General features: G+C 26.6%; 2 protein-coding genes across 3 annotated transcripts in view; one reads left to right on the top strand and one right to left on the bottom strand.

The window, feature by feature from the left end:
- On the top strand, nucleotides 1-465 carry LOC122268756 (protein FAM200A-like). The gene is made up of 2 exons (XM_043039001.1): nucleotides 1-157; nucleotides 269-465. Exons 1-2 carry the CDS (start codon nucleotides 1-3, stop codon nucleotides 463-465), a joined length of 354 nt encoding a protein of 117 aa, XP_042894935.1.
- A 7,754-nt stretch (nucleotides 466-8,219) lies between these two features.
- LOC107436299 (AP-5 complex subunit zeta-1) overlaps nucleotides 8,220-16,676 on the bottom strand; it is a 26,573-nt gene continuing 18,116 nt past the window's right edge. For both annotated transcript variants that reach the window (XM_043038995.2, XM_043038996.2), the window contains 5 exons: nucleotides 15,101-15,233; nucleotides 13,605-13,784; nucleotides 12,248-12,402; nucleotides 12,015-12,062; nucleotides 8,220-8,430 (listed from right to left, as the gene is read on the bottom strand). In XM_043038995.2, the coding sequence (XP_042894929.1) occupies nucleotides 8,355-8,430; nucleotides 12,015-12,062; nucleotides 12,248-12,402; nucleotides 13,605-13,784; nucleotides 15,101-15,233 (592 nt within the window). In that variant the 3' untranslated portion in view covers nucleotides 8,220-8,354. The remainder of the gene's footprint in view (nucleotides 8,431-12,014; nucleotides 12,063-12,247; nucleotides 12,403-13,604; nucleotides 13,785-15,100; nucleotides 15,234-16,676) is intronic.

The raw sequence follows: 16,676 nt of genomic DNA, 5'->3' as shown, positions 1-16,676 counted from the left end.
ATGAGTGAAGATATTGAAAAACAACTTGTTGACAAGCTAAAAACAAGAAAATTCTCAGTGCAAATGGATGAATCAACTTCGATAGACAGTGTGGCAGTATTGATAACTTGCGTAAAATATATTGATAAAGGGCATTTTGCTGAAGAAATGCTGTTCGGTAAAAGATTAGAAAGCACCACTACCTCCAAAGATATTATATAATAAGCTAAAAAAAACTACTTAGATGTCAATAATATACCAATGAAAAATATAACATCTTGTGCTGCAGATGGTGCTCCTAATATGATGGGCAAGAAAAATTGCTACTTAAAATTGATGAAAGATGAGAATCCAGAAATGATTCTTGTGCATTGTGTTATTGTATGGGGAAAAGTTGTGCATAGGGAAAACTTGGTAGTCAAAAACATCTCGCCTGTTCTAAATGAAGTACTTGCATTCAGTAATAAAGTGTATCGATGCTATTAAAGCTAATGCCAAATCTGAGCGCCTCTTCAAGTTGTTTTGTGAAGAACAAAATGCAGACCATGTGAGACTTTTACTTCACTCTGAAGTAAGATGGCTCTCTAAAGGGAACTGCTTGAAAAGATTCATGGAACTGTTTGATACTCTTGGTGATTTTTGAAGTGACAAACCTGATATGAAGTATCTGTTAACAGTCGATGGTAAAGCATTTGTGAGTTATTTAGCCGATATCTCTGAAAAACTAAATATATTAAATAAGCAACTTCAAGGAACAAATAAAACTCTTGTTGATACAAAAACGAATATATTTGGTTTCATTACCCTTTGAGTTAAGTCTGAAAACAAAAACTTAGATCAGTTTAATTGTCCCCAAAAATTAAAAGTAAATGATACCGCTTTACTTGTTATTGTCGATCATCTGAAAATTCTATCTTCTGATTTAAAACAAATTGATTTTTCAGCACGGATGATGCAGCCAATGTTAGTGCATTTGTCTGGTATATGAAATATTCAGTATGAAGAAGAACTCTCAGAAATGTAAAATGATAAGTCAGTTAAAATTTTATTTTATATAAAAGGAGTTATGGCATGGCTTTGTGAGGAAACAGAAATCAAATACNTGTAAAATGATAAGTCAGTTAAAATTTTATTTTATATAAAAGGAGTGATGGCATGGCTTTGTGAGGAAATAGAAATCAAATACCCAAATTTAACCAAATATGCAAGAAAACTATTGTTACCGTTTTCTTCTTCATATTTAGCTGAATGTGGATTTAGTGCTGTAAATGATTTACTGGTAAAAAGAAAAGAAAAAAAAAAGGAAATCGCCTGGATATAACACAGTGGGGAGACTTGAGGCTGAAGCTAACCAAATTGGAAACTAACATAAAATCTCCGTGTCACAAGCATCAAGCGCAAGGGTCTCTCTAAATTAAAATATTAAATTATTATAGAAAAATCTTTATGAAAATTATTTTGAATTTGAATTTTAGTTTTTCATTATAAGTTTCATTATAAGTCGAAATTTTACTTACTGTGTTTCGTCAACAGTTTCCTAGAGATTTCTCATTGAAATCTATCATTTAAGTTTCTTTTGTGAACAAATCAATTTTTTAATATTAAAAATTATGTGTTTGTCACATGGGGGGGCATAAGAATTTTAGAAAGGCTTGAGTGGGGCATGACACAAAAAAGGTTGGGAAACACTGCTCTACAGACTATAGATAAATAAAACTCTAACATGAACTAGATGAGAGGGATGAAGTTGATTCTTCCCGTTGGCAACTAAAATGCCTCTATTTAATTGAAAAACGAAAATTTAAATAGCTTATAGAATATAAGTAGTATGTTACACAGCAATGAACCAATGAGTGAGGTTCATGCCAAGAGTTCATTACTTTTCAGCCAGTTGTTTTTGGATATTTCAATTAGCAATTTCGATAGGTGGCAATCTACGGTTTATTTTAAAGTTATATTTTTGTTCATTTCAGTACGATCATATCATAAACGATGATTACAGCATAAAGGAATAATATACTTCTCTCAGTGTGATTTGTTCGAAAATTGTGATTTTTCTAGCTTTATTACTGAATAAAGATAGGATTGCGTGAATTTATGATTGCGTTTTGAAATATTTTCATACTGAGCATTTAAGTGGAAACATAGAATTTTCTGATCTATTGCATATCTTTTATTTTGGATTTAGTCTCATTATACGTAAAAAGTGTTTCCGTCATAACTTCTATTTACTCTTGTTTATTTCTTTGTCATTTAAGAGGATGCCATACTGCGGAAGAAAATTTTAGTCGCAAATTCTCTTTCTTCTACATTACTAATTTAAAGGAAAGGAAAAGTTCAGGCAAACCTAGAATTTAACATGAATTTTCAATTGCTGAAAAAAATACTTCAAAATATTAAAATGTAAACAAATAATTAGAAGAGAACTTCTTTTTTGCGTACTCCTAAGTTATCATCTCATAATTTTTTTTTTCATTCGTACATTTTTAAATTTTCTTTTCAGTATTTAAAACTTTATGGCTTACTCTAGGTTTGTCTGAACTCATTTTTTCTATACTTTGAATTTTAAATTAGTAATGAAGAAGAAAGAATTTGTGACGAAAGTTTTCTGCCGTGGTATGGTGTCCTCTTAAAAAATTCTACTGCAAACAGAGAAAAGAAAAAATCTATAAAATTACAACACTTTTCGGAATTTATTCTTTAGTTAAAAAAGAGTAACGAGATATGTTAACCTTATAAATATGTATTTTATTCAACATAGAAGTAAAATTTTGATGCATTGAAATGGTGGAGAAATTAAATTATTTATAATAATTACTTTACAAAATGTACTTTTGTTTTCATTAATACATGACATCTTTATTTAGCATCTAAGCATTTCATAGAACTAAAATTAAACAAATAACGAAATGATTACAGCAAACTTAACTGAATAAAACATCGGCATAATGAACAGAATAAAACATCGGCATAATTAACTGAATAAAACATCGGCATAACAACATAAATTAACTGAAAAATAATAAAAGAAAACGATAAACTAATCAATGTAACTAGTAGTTAAGCTTTTCGTCGAAGTGGGGCGCTAAAACAGTTCTAGGCGATGGTTGCCATTTTGCAGCGTAGTAAAAAAAAGAAGAAGAAGAAAAAACCCGTATTGCTTTTTTATATGCTTGAATGTGTGAGAACTCTATATATTTCTCTGAGGATTTAAATTAATTATTACGGGAGGAAAAAACCTATAGCCAATCTGAATTCTCAGAATTATTTAACTCTAATATGCATTGTTAACTATAGAATTAAAATATAGAATATCTTCAAAATGGAAATGACTATTAGCAAAATTATTAACATATTGGAAACATTTCGTAGATGGAATGAATTTGCGGTATGTATTGATGTATTAGCGAAGTGAACTATCGACGAAGTACTCGTGTTAGAAAAGTAGCAAACAAAATCATTACGGTAACTCATCATATAAGATAAATTTAAGGAAAAGTTGTAGCTCTAATGGCTATTAATAGTTTAAAAACGAAAAACATAAGAGATTACATCGTGACAAACATCCTCCCACACAAACATTGTGAACATAAACTTTATATTAATTCCTTATGTAAGATAAATTTAAGCTTATGCTATCACAGAACTATCAGACGATAATCACGTGACAGTTTTCCTTAATTCTAAACAAGTGATCCTGGTTCCTATATTTTTCTCTTCTTTCATTATTTATAAATAGAAAGAAGAAAATTGTGACCTATTTTTGAAAGATATTTAATATTTTTTTCCTTAATAATCATCTAAATACTTAAAAGGTAATGATACTTCCACGTAGTAAACATTCATTTGTCACGTTAAAATTCTAAACCCAGCATTCAAAATTTCTGATAAGCATTATGTTATCTCTGAAATGTCAGACGATTATCACGTGGCATTTTATTTTCAATAAATACTCCCAAAGAAAATATATTTTGTTTATGTTTCTTAAATTAGATAAATCGTTTGACAACATGGATAAGTTTAATTTTTATTTAACAACATTTTCAACTCTCTTTCTTGTCTATAAGGGTGAAATCTTGCAATTTTGTCCACTTTCTAACTAGCTAGAGCTCTCTAATCTTGACCGAAGCACTTTGCCTGATGAAATGACAAGTTTTAATCTTTTCCTGACTACTACAAGCAAAATTTATCACCAATTATAGTTTATCGACTACCTAAAAGTCTCAAATCTCATCTGGAGCTCTTTGCTTAGACAATAAAAGCCTGAATCGTTTCCGGACCGCAACGAGTAGAATTTATGGTCAAATCAAATTTTGTCCACTGTCTGACTTGCCAAGATGTTTCAACTAATTGGGTATACTATAGCCTACATCACATGTCGTGTTATACCTACTAAATTTAACTAGTAAACAGCATTTTCTGCGAACCTGATTTCTAGCAACAAGTAAAAGCATCAAACGAAGTGTCTTGTTTATAAGTCGCTACTCGCCAGGTTGGAATTGTATTAGTCTAGTTCCTTTGGAAATAATTTATATTGTTGTTTTACCGAAGTTTATGAATTTAGTAAACATATTTAAAACTCAGTTTATTACTTAAACCTAAAGGTAAATGTTATTCCTAGTGAGTGGAAATAGTTGTGCTTTTTTCATATTATACCCAATTGGGTATAATATAAAAAAAACACAACTCCTTCCACTTAGTAGGAATAACATTTACCATGACGCAATGCTAAATTCTATGCCACTATCCACATAAATCAATTATTAATCAAAAATCGAATATCAATTACTTTTCTTTATAATGCAATAAAATCTGGCGAGCAGCTATTTAAACGATCAAACACTTCGTTTGTTTATTCGTGGCTTGAAGTTAGGCTCGCAGAAAATGCCGTTCATGGGTTAAATTTAGTAGGAATAACACAACCTGTGACGTAGGCTATAGTATACCCAATTGAATCGCTAAGCGTTGTGCTGGATTTTATTAAAAAAGTTTCAGTTTCCCTAGCAGATGCAAAAAAAATTTATCATCACGTTATCGCAAAATGGAATTTATCGTTCACCTAAAATTCGATTACTTACACAGTGATCAAAACTGAACTTAAACTTTGTGCTGGATAACAATTCAATACAAGTGTTAATCGTTTTCTAGTCGTAGTACTAACCCAATTAGAACTTAAGGTTCGTCGAAATTTCGATCACTTTCTGTTTAAAGTGCTAAAAATTCAACACTGGTGGCCGATACCATTACAAGTAACAATTGTTGATTGCAACGTTTATCTCCCTTTATGTTTTAATTAGTTTTTTTTGTTTTGTTTTTGTAGTTCCCCTTTTTTTACATAAAAAATACAAATGTCTGAAAAAGAGAAGAAAAACAAAAGTTTTAAACTCTATGTTTTTTTTCAAAACGTCTAAAACGAAGAAGAAATAATATATTTTTGTGGGACTTAAAATGAAAAGAGAAGAATATCCCTTTCGAAATCTGGTAAGGAAATAAACGTACGTCTATCGTCTACCTAACAAAATTATTTATCGTTTTTAGCGTCATTTTTAATAAAAATTTATTTCTTCTTCTTTAGCAGCACTACAGCCTAGTGCAGGTCCAGGCTTTCTCAGTCTGAATCTTCCAGGCTATTCGACTTGAAGCTAAATTTCTCCATCGATTCATGCTCAAAACTCCCAGGCCCTTCTCCACACAGTTCAATCACTTTGTTGAGGGTCACCCTCTCTTCCTTGTACCTTCAATCTTTGAAAACGTTAAGTTTTTTAGCTGGATCAGAATCTTTATGGCGAAAAACACGTCATCTGATTCTGTATAACTCTCTAAATTTTCGGTTTTCTATACTTATTATACACTTCATGGTTAGATAAACTTTTCCGTGTATTATTTTCTTTCACTGCTCCAAAAATTGACCGAAGGATTTTTAAAATTTTTTGTTATATCAAAAGCAAGTAATTTATTTTCTTCAACTTCATTAAGCTCCCAAATCTAGCTGCCATACAAAATAATCGGTCTAAAAAGTGTTTTATACAAACTTACTAATATTCATGGAGATGAATTAATTTTTTAATTGGTTCTTCAGTCCAAAATAACGTCTATTAGTCATCAAAATTCAATTTTAATTTATTTTATTTAATTGTTTATAATTTAATTGACTTGTATGTAACAAATATTTTAGTAAATGCAACTTTAAAAATAGTTATTTTCGTTGATTCTTAGACAAATTTATATTTGTACTTGTTTAAAAAAAAATTTTCTAATAAAACAAAAAAATTTCATGCAAAAGTGATTTTAATTTTTTATTTATTATTATTATTATTTGTATTTTACGTTATCTAAAATAAATATTTGAATATTGAGACTTGGGCATAAATGGATAAATACTTTTGAAACAACTCTTAAGAGAAGTTTGAGCAAACAATTGAACGATAACATAAATAAAAATTAGTCAATTGTCAGCTTGATACTAATATTAAACAAAGTAAATGTGTATTTCTAAAAGACGAATATAATGTTTAATTCAACAATCGTTTGAAGAAATTATTTAAATTAATTTTACACAAATTCTAAATTGTGCTCAATCTCTCAGGGCTAAATTTTATGCTAAGACATTTTTAAAATACTATAAGGCTCTGCCCCCTGCAGCATTGATATTTATCATTGTTTATTTCTGCTTAAATGTCAATGTTTTCCACAAAAACACAGACCATATTGCTTGATTAAAAACTTTATTCGCTTCAAAAATCAAGTAATGTCTTACCGCTTCAGTTTCTTGGAATTATTTGTTTAACAGAACATTTTGGTTTCAAAATGTACAATTATTTTAGCTTTATGTGAGAACATTTTGTTAACATATTAATCATAACAAAATGGATAATTACCTGCATTGGAAAAATAATAATTTGAACTTGAAAAAAAAATTTAACCTAAGAACCCTTTTCAAGTTTCTAAGCCCTTTAGTTTTTTCACAGCAAAATGTAATGCCAAATTGAACACCCAAAACAGCTGCATTAGCCCTAACGATTTCTCTATAGAGAGACTTAATTGTGCTAAAAATAAATAGTACACAAAGCTATGGAATATGTAATTAAAGTTTACAATTCTATGCATATTTGAAGTAAACATTATTTTTCACCTATTTTCAAAAGGACATTTTTTTAACTATTTAGCTATTAAAGAGTCCAACATTGTTTAAGTCATTAAAGTTTATCATATAAAATTACTTGGACAATTACATAGGCTAGAAACCNCAAAAAAAAAAATCTGACTTTTAACAAATACATAAAAATAAACAGTTCTTAGAAATTTTTTAACTTTGTTAAAAAATAAAATTGCTTTGATTTAATAAATTCAAAATAAGAAATAGAATGTCAAGAAAAATTATTTTTTTATAACAAATTTATTATTATTCAATATACTTAAATTCTGAGTCATTATTTAATTTTCTTTATAGGGGAGAGTGGGTTATGGGGTGAGACTTGGTACCTCAATTGTGTTAAAATTAGTTTTGTTTCTAAGCAGACACACTCTGAATTACACTTTACTAGTAATTAACATAACGATCTTTTGAAACTTTCATACGAAATATAAATGTATTAAGCCATTTCTAAATTAATTAAGGTCAAAAATAAATAATATTTATAATAATACAAATTGTTTTTATACTCTATTACAACTGAAAATTTTAATACCAAATTAATATTAAAATAAATTGTAACAAAATAAGACTGAAGACCTCTTCAATAATATTTCATAAAAATGTTAATACTTTTAAAAAATTCATTAATTCTATAATAAACCTCAACTGGAATTTTTTAATGTGTTTTAATAAATTCATTTGTTAATTGTTCCAGCAATTAACATAATGATCTTTTGAAGCTTTCAGTCACAATATAAATGTATTAAGTGATTTCTAAATTAATTAACGTTAAAAACAAATAATATTTTTTATAACATAAATTGTTTTGATACTCTATAACAACTAAAAATTTCAATACCAAATTAATATTAAAATAAATTTTAACAAAATATAACTGAAAACCTCTTTAATAATATTTCATAAAAATGTTAATACTTTTGAAAAATTCATTAATTCTATAACAAACAACTGGAATTTTTTAATGTCTTTTAAGAAATTCATTTGACTTCTTTCGTGATAAGATATAGGAGAAAGGAAAACTATATTTTACTAATATATTTATGTCTAAATTATTAAAAACCAAAACACAAATAACAGAAAAAAATGCAAAATAAATAAATTTATTGTCTTTACAAGTATGAATAAAAAAAAATTAAACATTAGTTACATAAAATCTATATCCATAATTAACAAATATAGCACAAATGGATGGCAGTCTGTTTATAACGATGGCTATATATCATGAACTATCTTTAGATACAATTGATGTAACAGTTCTAAGTACATAAGGTAATGATGTGGGATCTCGGTGTAATCTAAACAAAATAGTTAAACAATATTAACGAAATTGATCAATAATGAGGATACATTTAACTTTTCACATATTCATTAATTGAAATATGTAGATTGCAAGTTTAAATTGTATGCATGTAACCTTCATTCAAGGTCACTCACTCAAGAAGTTAAATAAAAAATTTAAATACAAATGTTTAATTAAGTAATGAATTAATTTTGTTGTAATTTTCATACTAAATGTAATATGAAAACCTTATAATATATCATTTATTTTATTTAAAAAAAAACATCAATTATAGCAAAAAAAATTAAATTATGTTTTAGTGAAATAGTTCATTCCCTTGTATTATTTATATTATTACATTATTTATATTATCTTAGTATATTTTTACTGTCAGGAAAATCACATAATAGAATCCAGTTTCCCACATCAATTTCCATATTTTTTTTTAAATGTAATAGGAAAATTTTATAATGTAGCATTTTTTTATTTAAAAAAAAACATAAATTATATTTCTATGTGAAAAAAACTTACGGTTTAGTAAAAAAAATTAAATTATGTTTTATTGAAATAGTTCATTCCCTTATATTATTTATATTTATATTATTACATTAATTATATTATTACATTATTTATATTATCTTAATATATTTTTATTGTCTGCAAAATCACATGATAGAATCCTGTTTCCCACATCAATATCCATATTTTTTTTTGGTTGCAATCAGTATAAATCTAATAAAACTCTTAAAAGGTATTGTTTTCCTGTAAATATTTTTTTTATCAAATTATCCCAAGTGTAAAGGTATTTACCTGAAATTTTTATTTTTCTTATTTTACTCTATTATTACACTTTCCATTTTGATTGTTTTCTAAATTAAGAGTTTGAAACCAAATGAGTTGCTGGTTTATTTTATAGTAATTCTAAGACATTTCCTTGGTACGCTACATTTTAAGATAAACTTATTTGAATTGGTGTCAAAACTAATTAACCATTTTATAATTATTATTTTTTGGAATAAATTACATTAATCTGCTATTATAGACTACAGTTAAAGAGATTCGTTAAATGATTTAGAACTTATCAATTGGCTTCATGCATAATGTGAAGCTTGCACAAATTGTATATAATATAACAACCTGCTTAAGAAGTGAAAATATTAAATTACGGTTGTGAACTCAAAAATTTTTTTATAACAATATGCCTTTAATTTTCAATCTTGTTTTAAAAAATTATTATTAAGCAAAATTATTTATGTTTACTAAAATATTTTAATAGAATCATAAAGGAAATCGAATTCCTCAAAATCTTTCATTATATTTACTAAACAAATTTGATTCAAAATAAACATTTAATTAAAAAAAAAATTATAACAGATATATTTCAAGTAAAAATTTTCAACTTTAGAAGAAAAGACTGTTTTACGCTTAGAAACAATAATTATTGCAAAGTGTTCATAGGGAATGGTGAGTGGTGGTGAATGGGGGGCTCAGTCCCCTAGTAAATATATGTTTTATTAATATCTGAGCAGAGAGTGATATTAATTAAATTTTATTTTAACTAAATCTAAACTCTTAGAAATTAAATAGCATTCTGTTTTTGAAAAATCTACATAATATGAATATTAAAATTAGAAGCAATATAATTCAACTCTCACTTCTTAATTATAGTATCAGGGAAGGTTTTGTACAATATATAAAAATTAGGCAAGAGTTCAAAAACATTCTGTATCTCAAAATAAATAGGTAAAAATAATAACTGCTTTAATTATTCATAAAATTATCTATGTCACATTATTATGATAAATTTGTTCTCGTAAGTGATTTTAATTTATATACTATATATATAGATGAATATATGCTAAAAATAACCTAACTTTTCGTTCTCTTGGAGAGAATTTTATATCTAAAATAAAAACAGAATTAGATTTTTTTTCAAAATTTTCCACAACAATTTTAAAGAATATTTGTTAACCTGTGATGTCATTTGAGGAAGAATTTTATTTTAAATTTTCAATATAAGAATTCTACATAAATGTATCTTAAAGAAATTGGTAATTAATAGCATTTAGAAAATACTTTCACATAGTAAATATTTAGTATACCATACATATGAAAATTGTTGATGAACATAATGTAATCCTCATTTGTAATGATATAAGGGAATAAAAGGTAAAGTTGTCTCCTTTGTGCACTAATATTTCCATATAGCGTTGAAACGGAACAAAATATCCAATCGGGATTTGTCTGTCCCAGTTAATATAACTTTCTAATTATTATTACCAATTAGCATAACATGATTAATTAAAGTTAAACGTCGACTATGAAGCTATTGATATTTTGTTCATTGATATTTTGTTCAAAGATATCATTTTATGACCACTCTTTGTTCTTTGATTCTCAGCTTTCTAACTCAATAAATTTAATGAGTACATTTTTTCATATTTGTTCTTTGATTCTCAGCATTCTAACTCAATAAATTTTGCAAGTACAATTTTTCACATTTGTTTTATGATTCTTAGCTTTCTATCTCAATAAATTTTACAACTACAATTTTTCATATTTGTTTTATGATTCTCAGCTTTCTATCTCAATAAATTTTGCAAGTACATTTTTTTCTTATTTGTTCTTTGATTTATTAAAATCTCTTAACTACTTGTAAAACAAAGTACTAAATGCAAAACTTTAATTAATATTTTATAAAATGTTGATATTTTTTCAAGATGTTAAAGTTCTGACAGGTTCTATATTCATATAATCAATATTTTATAAATTGTATTGAAAATAATATTAACTTATTTTATGTGGTTTAGTAGTTTTTTATTTTATTTTTTTATTATATTATTTTATTTTTATTATGTTATTTTACTTTTTTTATAGATATATATAAGAGATGAGGCCTTAACAATTGTGAAATTAAAATCGTGTGGGATGAAATTTCATGCATCAGATGCTGACACATCTAAATACAAAATACACAATTGTAAATACAAAAATATTGGATTGTGAATAATAATCAAAAATTTTAATTAATTTCATTATAAATGTGGTTTACACTTCAATATTTATAATTGAAATTTAGAAATGAAAAATATATGTGAAAATATTTTATTACTCTTTATGTTTTTGTAGTACAATTTCTGCTCTAAAAGTATTATCAGTATATTTACCAAATACTGATGGGAGTTTAAAGTCCCAAGTAAAAAAATTTATAAAAAAATTAGAAAACGATATTGAATATTTAAAAATACATATGTCAAAGTATAAGATAGCCATGACTTAATAGAACAAAAATTTTTTAATCATTTTTAATGTTTTTTTAATAATTCGGTGGATAAAGGGTTAAGTGTAGAGTCCTTTTTGAGTCATGTATACAAACGTTAAATACTATTATAGAAGCGATAGTTTTTTATATGGTATACAATATAAGAAAAAATATAACATAAGTACATGAAAATAACAACGAAAAAAAATATTATGAACAGAAGACGATGACAAAAAAAAATGATTACACAAAATATTATAGACAAAACTATGTGGTAATTAAATAAAACATTAATAAAAAAAACTTAATGCCAATATTTAAAAATGAATAATACATACTTTCCGCTCTCTAAAGTTCTGGAAGGACTTAGCACTATTGAGGCAACACTAAAAGAAAATTTATTCAAATTTTGATACTTGATGCATACAATCATAATTATTACTATTAAATCAAAATATTAGAAAAATTAATAAATTGAAATTAATGTATAATAATTAACACTCTGTTTTTTAAGCACATGCATTTCAGACATTGCAATTAAATTATTTATTAGTATGCAACTGTTACAAACCTAGGAGAATTTAATATTGATAGTAACTCTGATAAACGTTCCGTTACTATCTTCCATGGCTCTTTATAATCATTTCCAAAACTCAATACTTGCTGCTGAGCTTTGCTTAAGCATAATACAGCTCTAGGAACTTGATCTTGATTTCTTGCAGCAAGCTGAAATAATGTACATTAATTAATTTATATGATATTGTCCATTTATTTGAAATTTAATTCAATTATCTTTTAGAGAATATATTTTGAAATAAGAAAATTTAGCAGCTATGATGTACTTTTTTAAAGCCACTTCTTTTTTCATTGTGTGCTTAATTTATGAATTGGTGAAATTAAAAATTTAATTAGGCCAAATGAGAATTCCCTCCCCACCCTAACCCCTAAAAATATAGTTTGATGGTGCCCCTGGATACTAACCCCATCAACTCTTAATTATAATTATCTATTTATCATTAAAATGAGCTTATTTTTTAAAAAATTATATTATGTATTACATACTATTTCAGAGCAAAATTTTTTAAAAATATACCATTTAAGATTGACAAATGCTTTCCGCTTTTAATTGAAGAATCCGCTTACTTGAATACAATTGGCTGGAATAAATGTCAATCATTGAAGTGGGGCTGACTGTGCATGTCATAAATATATTCATAGTAAAGAACTCAACATGAATAGGATTTTGGAAATTCATAACATTAGTCTTAGAGATAAGAATATAGTAGAACCTCCGATTATCCGACACCTAATCCTTCGCTTATCCAATGCCTGATCTTTCCGATACCTCATTCGATACACGTACCAAGACACTTTTCATCACTATCTAATGAATGCTGCGACTATTCCAAATTGTAACTGCTAGAAAACAGCGATAGAGATATTTAAGCTAGTATCGCTTTAGTTACCTGTCCACTATAAATGTATCAAAGATCTAGATCAATTAGTCATTGGTAGTAACTAATTGTAATAGGTTTAAATTTCATGGGGAAAAAAGTGTAAGCAACTGATTGCCTATAACAACTGCGATATTTCAGCATTTGAGAGATGGATAATAGGCAAGTGATAGAGTTTCGCCTCTGTCTAAGACATCTCAGTTCATTAGAAAGCAAAAAATGATCAACAATTTTTGTTCTTCACGAAATCGATTTAAAAAAAACTCTCCCGATTATCGGACATAGCATAGGCCGCATGGGTGTCTAATAATCTAGGTTCTACTGCAATACAAAATAAAATTGAGTAACAAATTATTGAATGTCATAAAACATTACAGATGTGTCTAGCTAAAACTCTAGATAAACCTTTATGTTTTGCTAATTTTCAATAATAAAACAATCGAATAAGTAAGAGTAAAAAATAATTGCATTTACTTTGGAAAGTGTTGTGAGTGAGACACTTAAAAGTTTCAAAAACTTTTCATCAGAACTCCTTTGCAATGCTGATAAAGCCTCATAAGTAGTACTCTCCAGATTTTCAAAGAACAGAGCTATAACTTCAGGTCGACAGATATCACTATATTCGACAGATACGTATTCTCCAACAGCCCAAATCTAAACAATGGTAAAAATCCAGAAAAGAATAAATAAATAGTATTTATTCTCAGTCAATGTAATTAATTGAGCAATATTAATAATCTCCAATTAATATTATAATTACCAATAAAAATTGGTCATTGTAATAATTTTCAATGCATTTTATTAGAGCTTTCCAATACTAATGCATAATGATGACTTTCCACGCTACACAATGTCAGATAGGCAATTTATTAAATTTGTATTTTTGGAATGATATTAAAATTTATGAACTCAATATTTCAAAAATTATCATTCATCAATAGATATGATAATATAAATATATATACATAAAAATAGTGGTTTAAATCTATTTTTTTTAAATCAAAACATATGTAAAAATTTGTCCTTTATTCCACATCCTTTATTTCTTAAATTCTACTAGTCTCTGCAATTACAAATTTATTATCACAACACATAAACATATACACATAACAACACATAAACATATTAGTTAGAGTTGAAGATTCTATAAATTATGCAAGTGACCAAACTTTATTAGCAATTATTACAAATAATATGATTAATGTGCCTAATTTATCACATTTACCAAAAAACATGGTTATTATTAATAATCGCAGGTTATTATAAATGATAGCCAGATGTATTACTTTAACAACAACAAAATATATGGTTTCATTTATACCAATTAAAAAATATATTGTTGGCATAATTATTATATATACAGTAAAACCTCGCTACAACAATATTTTGCGGACCAAATAAGAATATTGTTGTAGAGGGATATATTGTTATATCGAGGGCCCACATAATTCTGGGACGCAATTAGATTTTTTGAAATTTAATGTTATATATTCATTAACTATAAATATATTTATATATTATCGAAAAAATTAATTTGCAAAGTGTTTATTACGGTTAAGCATTAAAAACAATGGATATAAATACAGAACATAAGATTGTAAACTTACCTTAAAAAAACATTTTTATTNATAAATTATATATATTAAAATTATACCAATTAAAAATTGGGTGAAATAATTACAATTTATGAAAAGTCTAGGGAAAAATAAATAATATAAATATAATGGTATAAATACCATTTTTTGAAATAAAAGTGACAATTTAATAACATGTTAAAAAATAATTATTAAAATAAAATTAAAAGACGTTTTTTTAATCATTCAAAATTCTACTTTACTATGTCAATTTAGAATTCATATGGTTAGGAAAATTTTGGTAGCATGAGTAAATAAAACTTTGGAAACTTTTCTCTTGCTTAAAAAATTATAATCTAATAAACTCTAAAAGTCATACAAAATTTTTGTACAAACCACATGAATGAAATTTTGTTCGGCAACATAGTAGTTCTTAAAATGACTGATATAAGACGCTATATTCTTCGTACAGTGAAAAACAACTTCAGGGTGAAGCTCAAAAAACTGTAAAGTGGCATCTGATAAAACACTAAATGTAAAAGAAAAAGACAGGATCAGGATTAAGATAAAGACTTGGGTACATAAAAACTAATTAAAACTTATCCTATAATAAATACATAATTTTATTTGGCAAAATTAAAATTATGAAAGAATAATATTTTCATAAAAAATATTTTCAACATTTCATTTGGTATAATTTTGTAGTACTACATTAACTAAAAAAAAATTGTGATTAGACCTTTATATTTCTAATTGACAAAGTTACTCCATGGGTTTTTATGCATACTGGTAGATATATAAATAAAAGAAGGTAGGTTCATAATTTTTTAGTTTTGTGGTGTGTGATTCTAACACCTCAAAACACAAGTCGAACAAGTTTAAAGAACAGCTATTTATCGAATTTCACGATTTAACGAATTTTATAAAGTTAACGAAGTAGATGTATAGGAAAGAATGAATAGCGACTCTGACACAGAAGTCGATAATAATGAATCTCCAGTAAAAACTGATAATTTGCACAGTTTGGAAACTGTGAAAACTTACCTAATGCAGCAAGATGTAAATGTAGGAACTTTTTAAAGTAAGAAATCAAGGAAATAAGCAAACTTTACTCAAGAAATGCTTTAAAATTTCATATTAATCAGTGCATAATAATTTGCTGTATAAGCTCCTGAATAAAAAGTGTAAGATTTCTATTTATTTTGTGTATTTGCTAATCAGAAATGCTTGGATATTCCAAAAAGATCAGTCATCTTTTTTTAATTTTTAATTTAGAACAGGCAAGTATATTTAATCTTGTAAAATATTTCGCTTCAAACTATCATACTTTCTCCAAAGTTTATCACAGACAAAAATAAAAAATGGTGAGGCAGAGTTTCAGACTTTAATAGGGAGATTAATAAAACATTGGCAAAGATATACATCACAAAAAGACTGAAATCTATGTCATCAGGTGTGTAAACACCTTCGCATGTTTTTGATGCCTTAGGTTTTCCTCTTAAAGAAAAAAATTCTTGAATTTAGGATTGAGGATAGAAAGAAACTGTTCAAGTAACTAAATAAATATCTTTTATGAACACGTAAAATGTTCTGTTATCAGAGCGGGCAGATTTAAAGCTGAAGTTTGTTTCACTTATGTGGACTCAGATGAACAGTTGAGAGTGTTAAACAAGTTTTCTAAATTAGCTCCAGTTTATCACATTTTGTACTGTTTTACTCTTTTTAGTTTCTACATTCTCTTATAGTTTTGGCCACTAAAAAACTCCTTAAACTAGATCTTTTAAAAATTTACGTGAAAATAGGGAAGAGCAAAAATTTTAGTCTAGTCCAGGGGTCTGTACAGACATTTTGTGAAAGGTCCCGTTTTTGCAAAATTTTGAAAAAACTATTGATAATTTGTGAATATAAAAAAGCGCTAAGTCACATTCTTTCAACCGAGGGTCCTGCTTTTGTGATTTTGTGCAAATATGGT

Source organism: Parasteatoda tepidariorum, chromosome 2 (genome assembly GCF_043381705.1).
Source record: "Parasteatoda tepidariorum isolate YZ-2023 chromosome 2, CAS_Ptep_4.0, whole genome shotgun sequence".
Classification (NCBI taxonomy): Eukaryota; Metazoa; Arthropoda; class Arachnida; order Araneae; family Theridiidae; genus Parasteatoda; species Parasteatoda tepidariorum.
The sequence above is the reverse complement of the archived record's forward strand: the minus strand, read 5'-3'. Positions and strand labels throughout refer to the sequence as shown.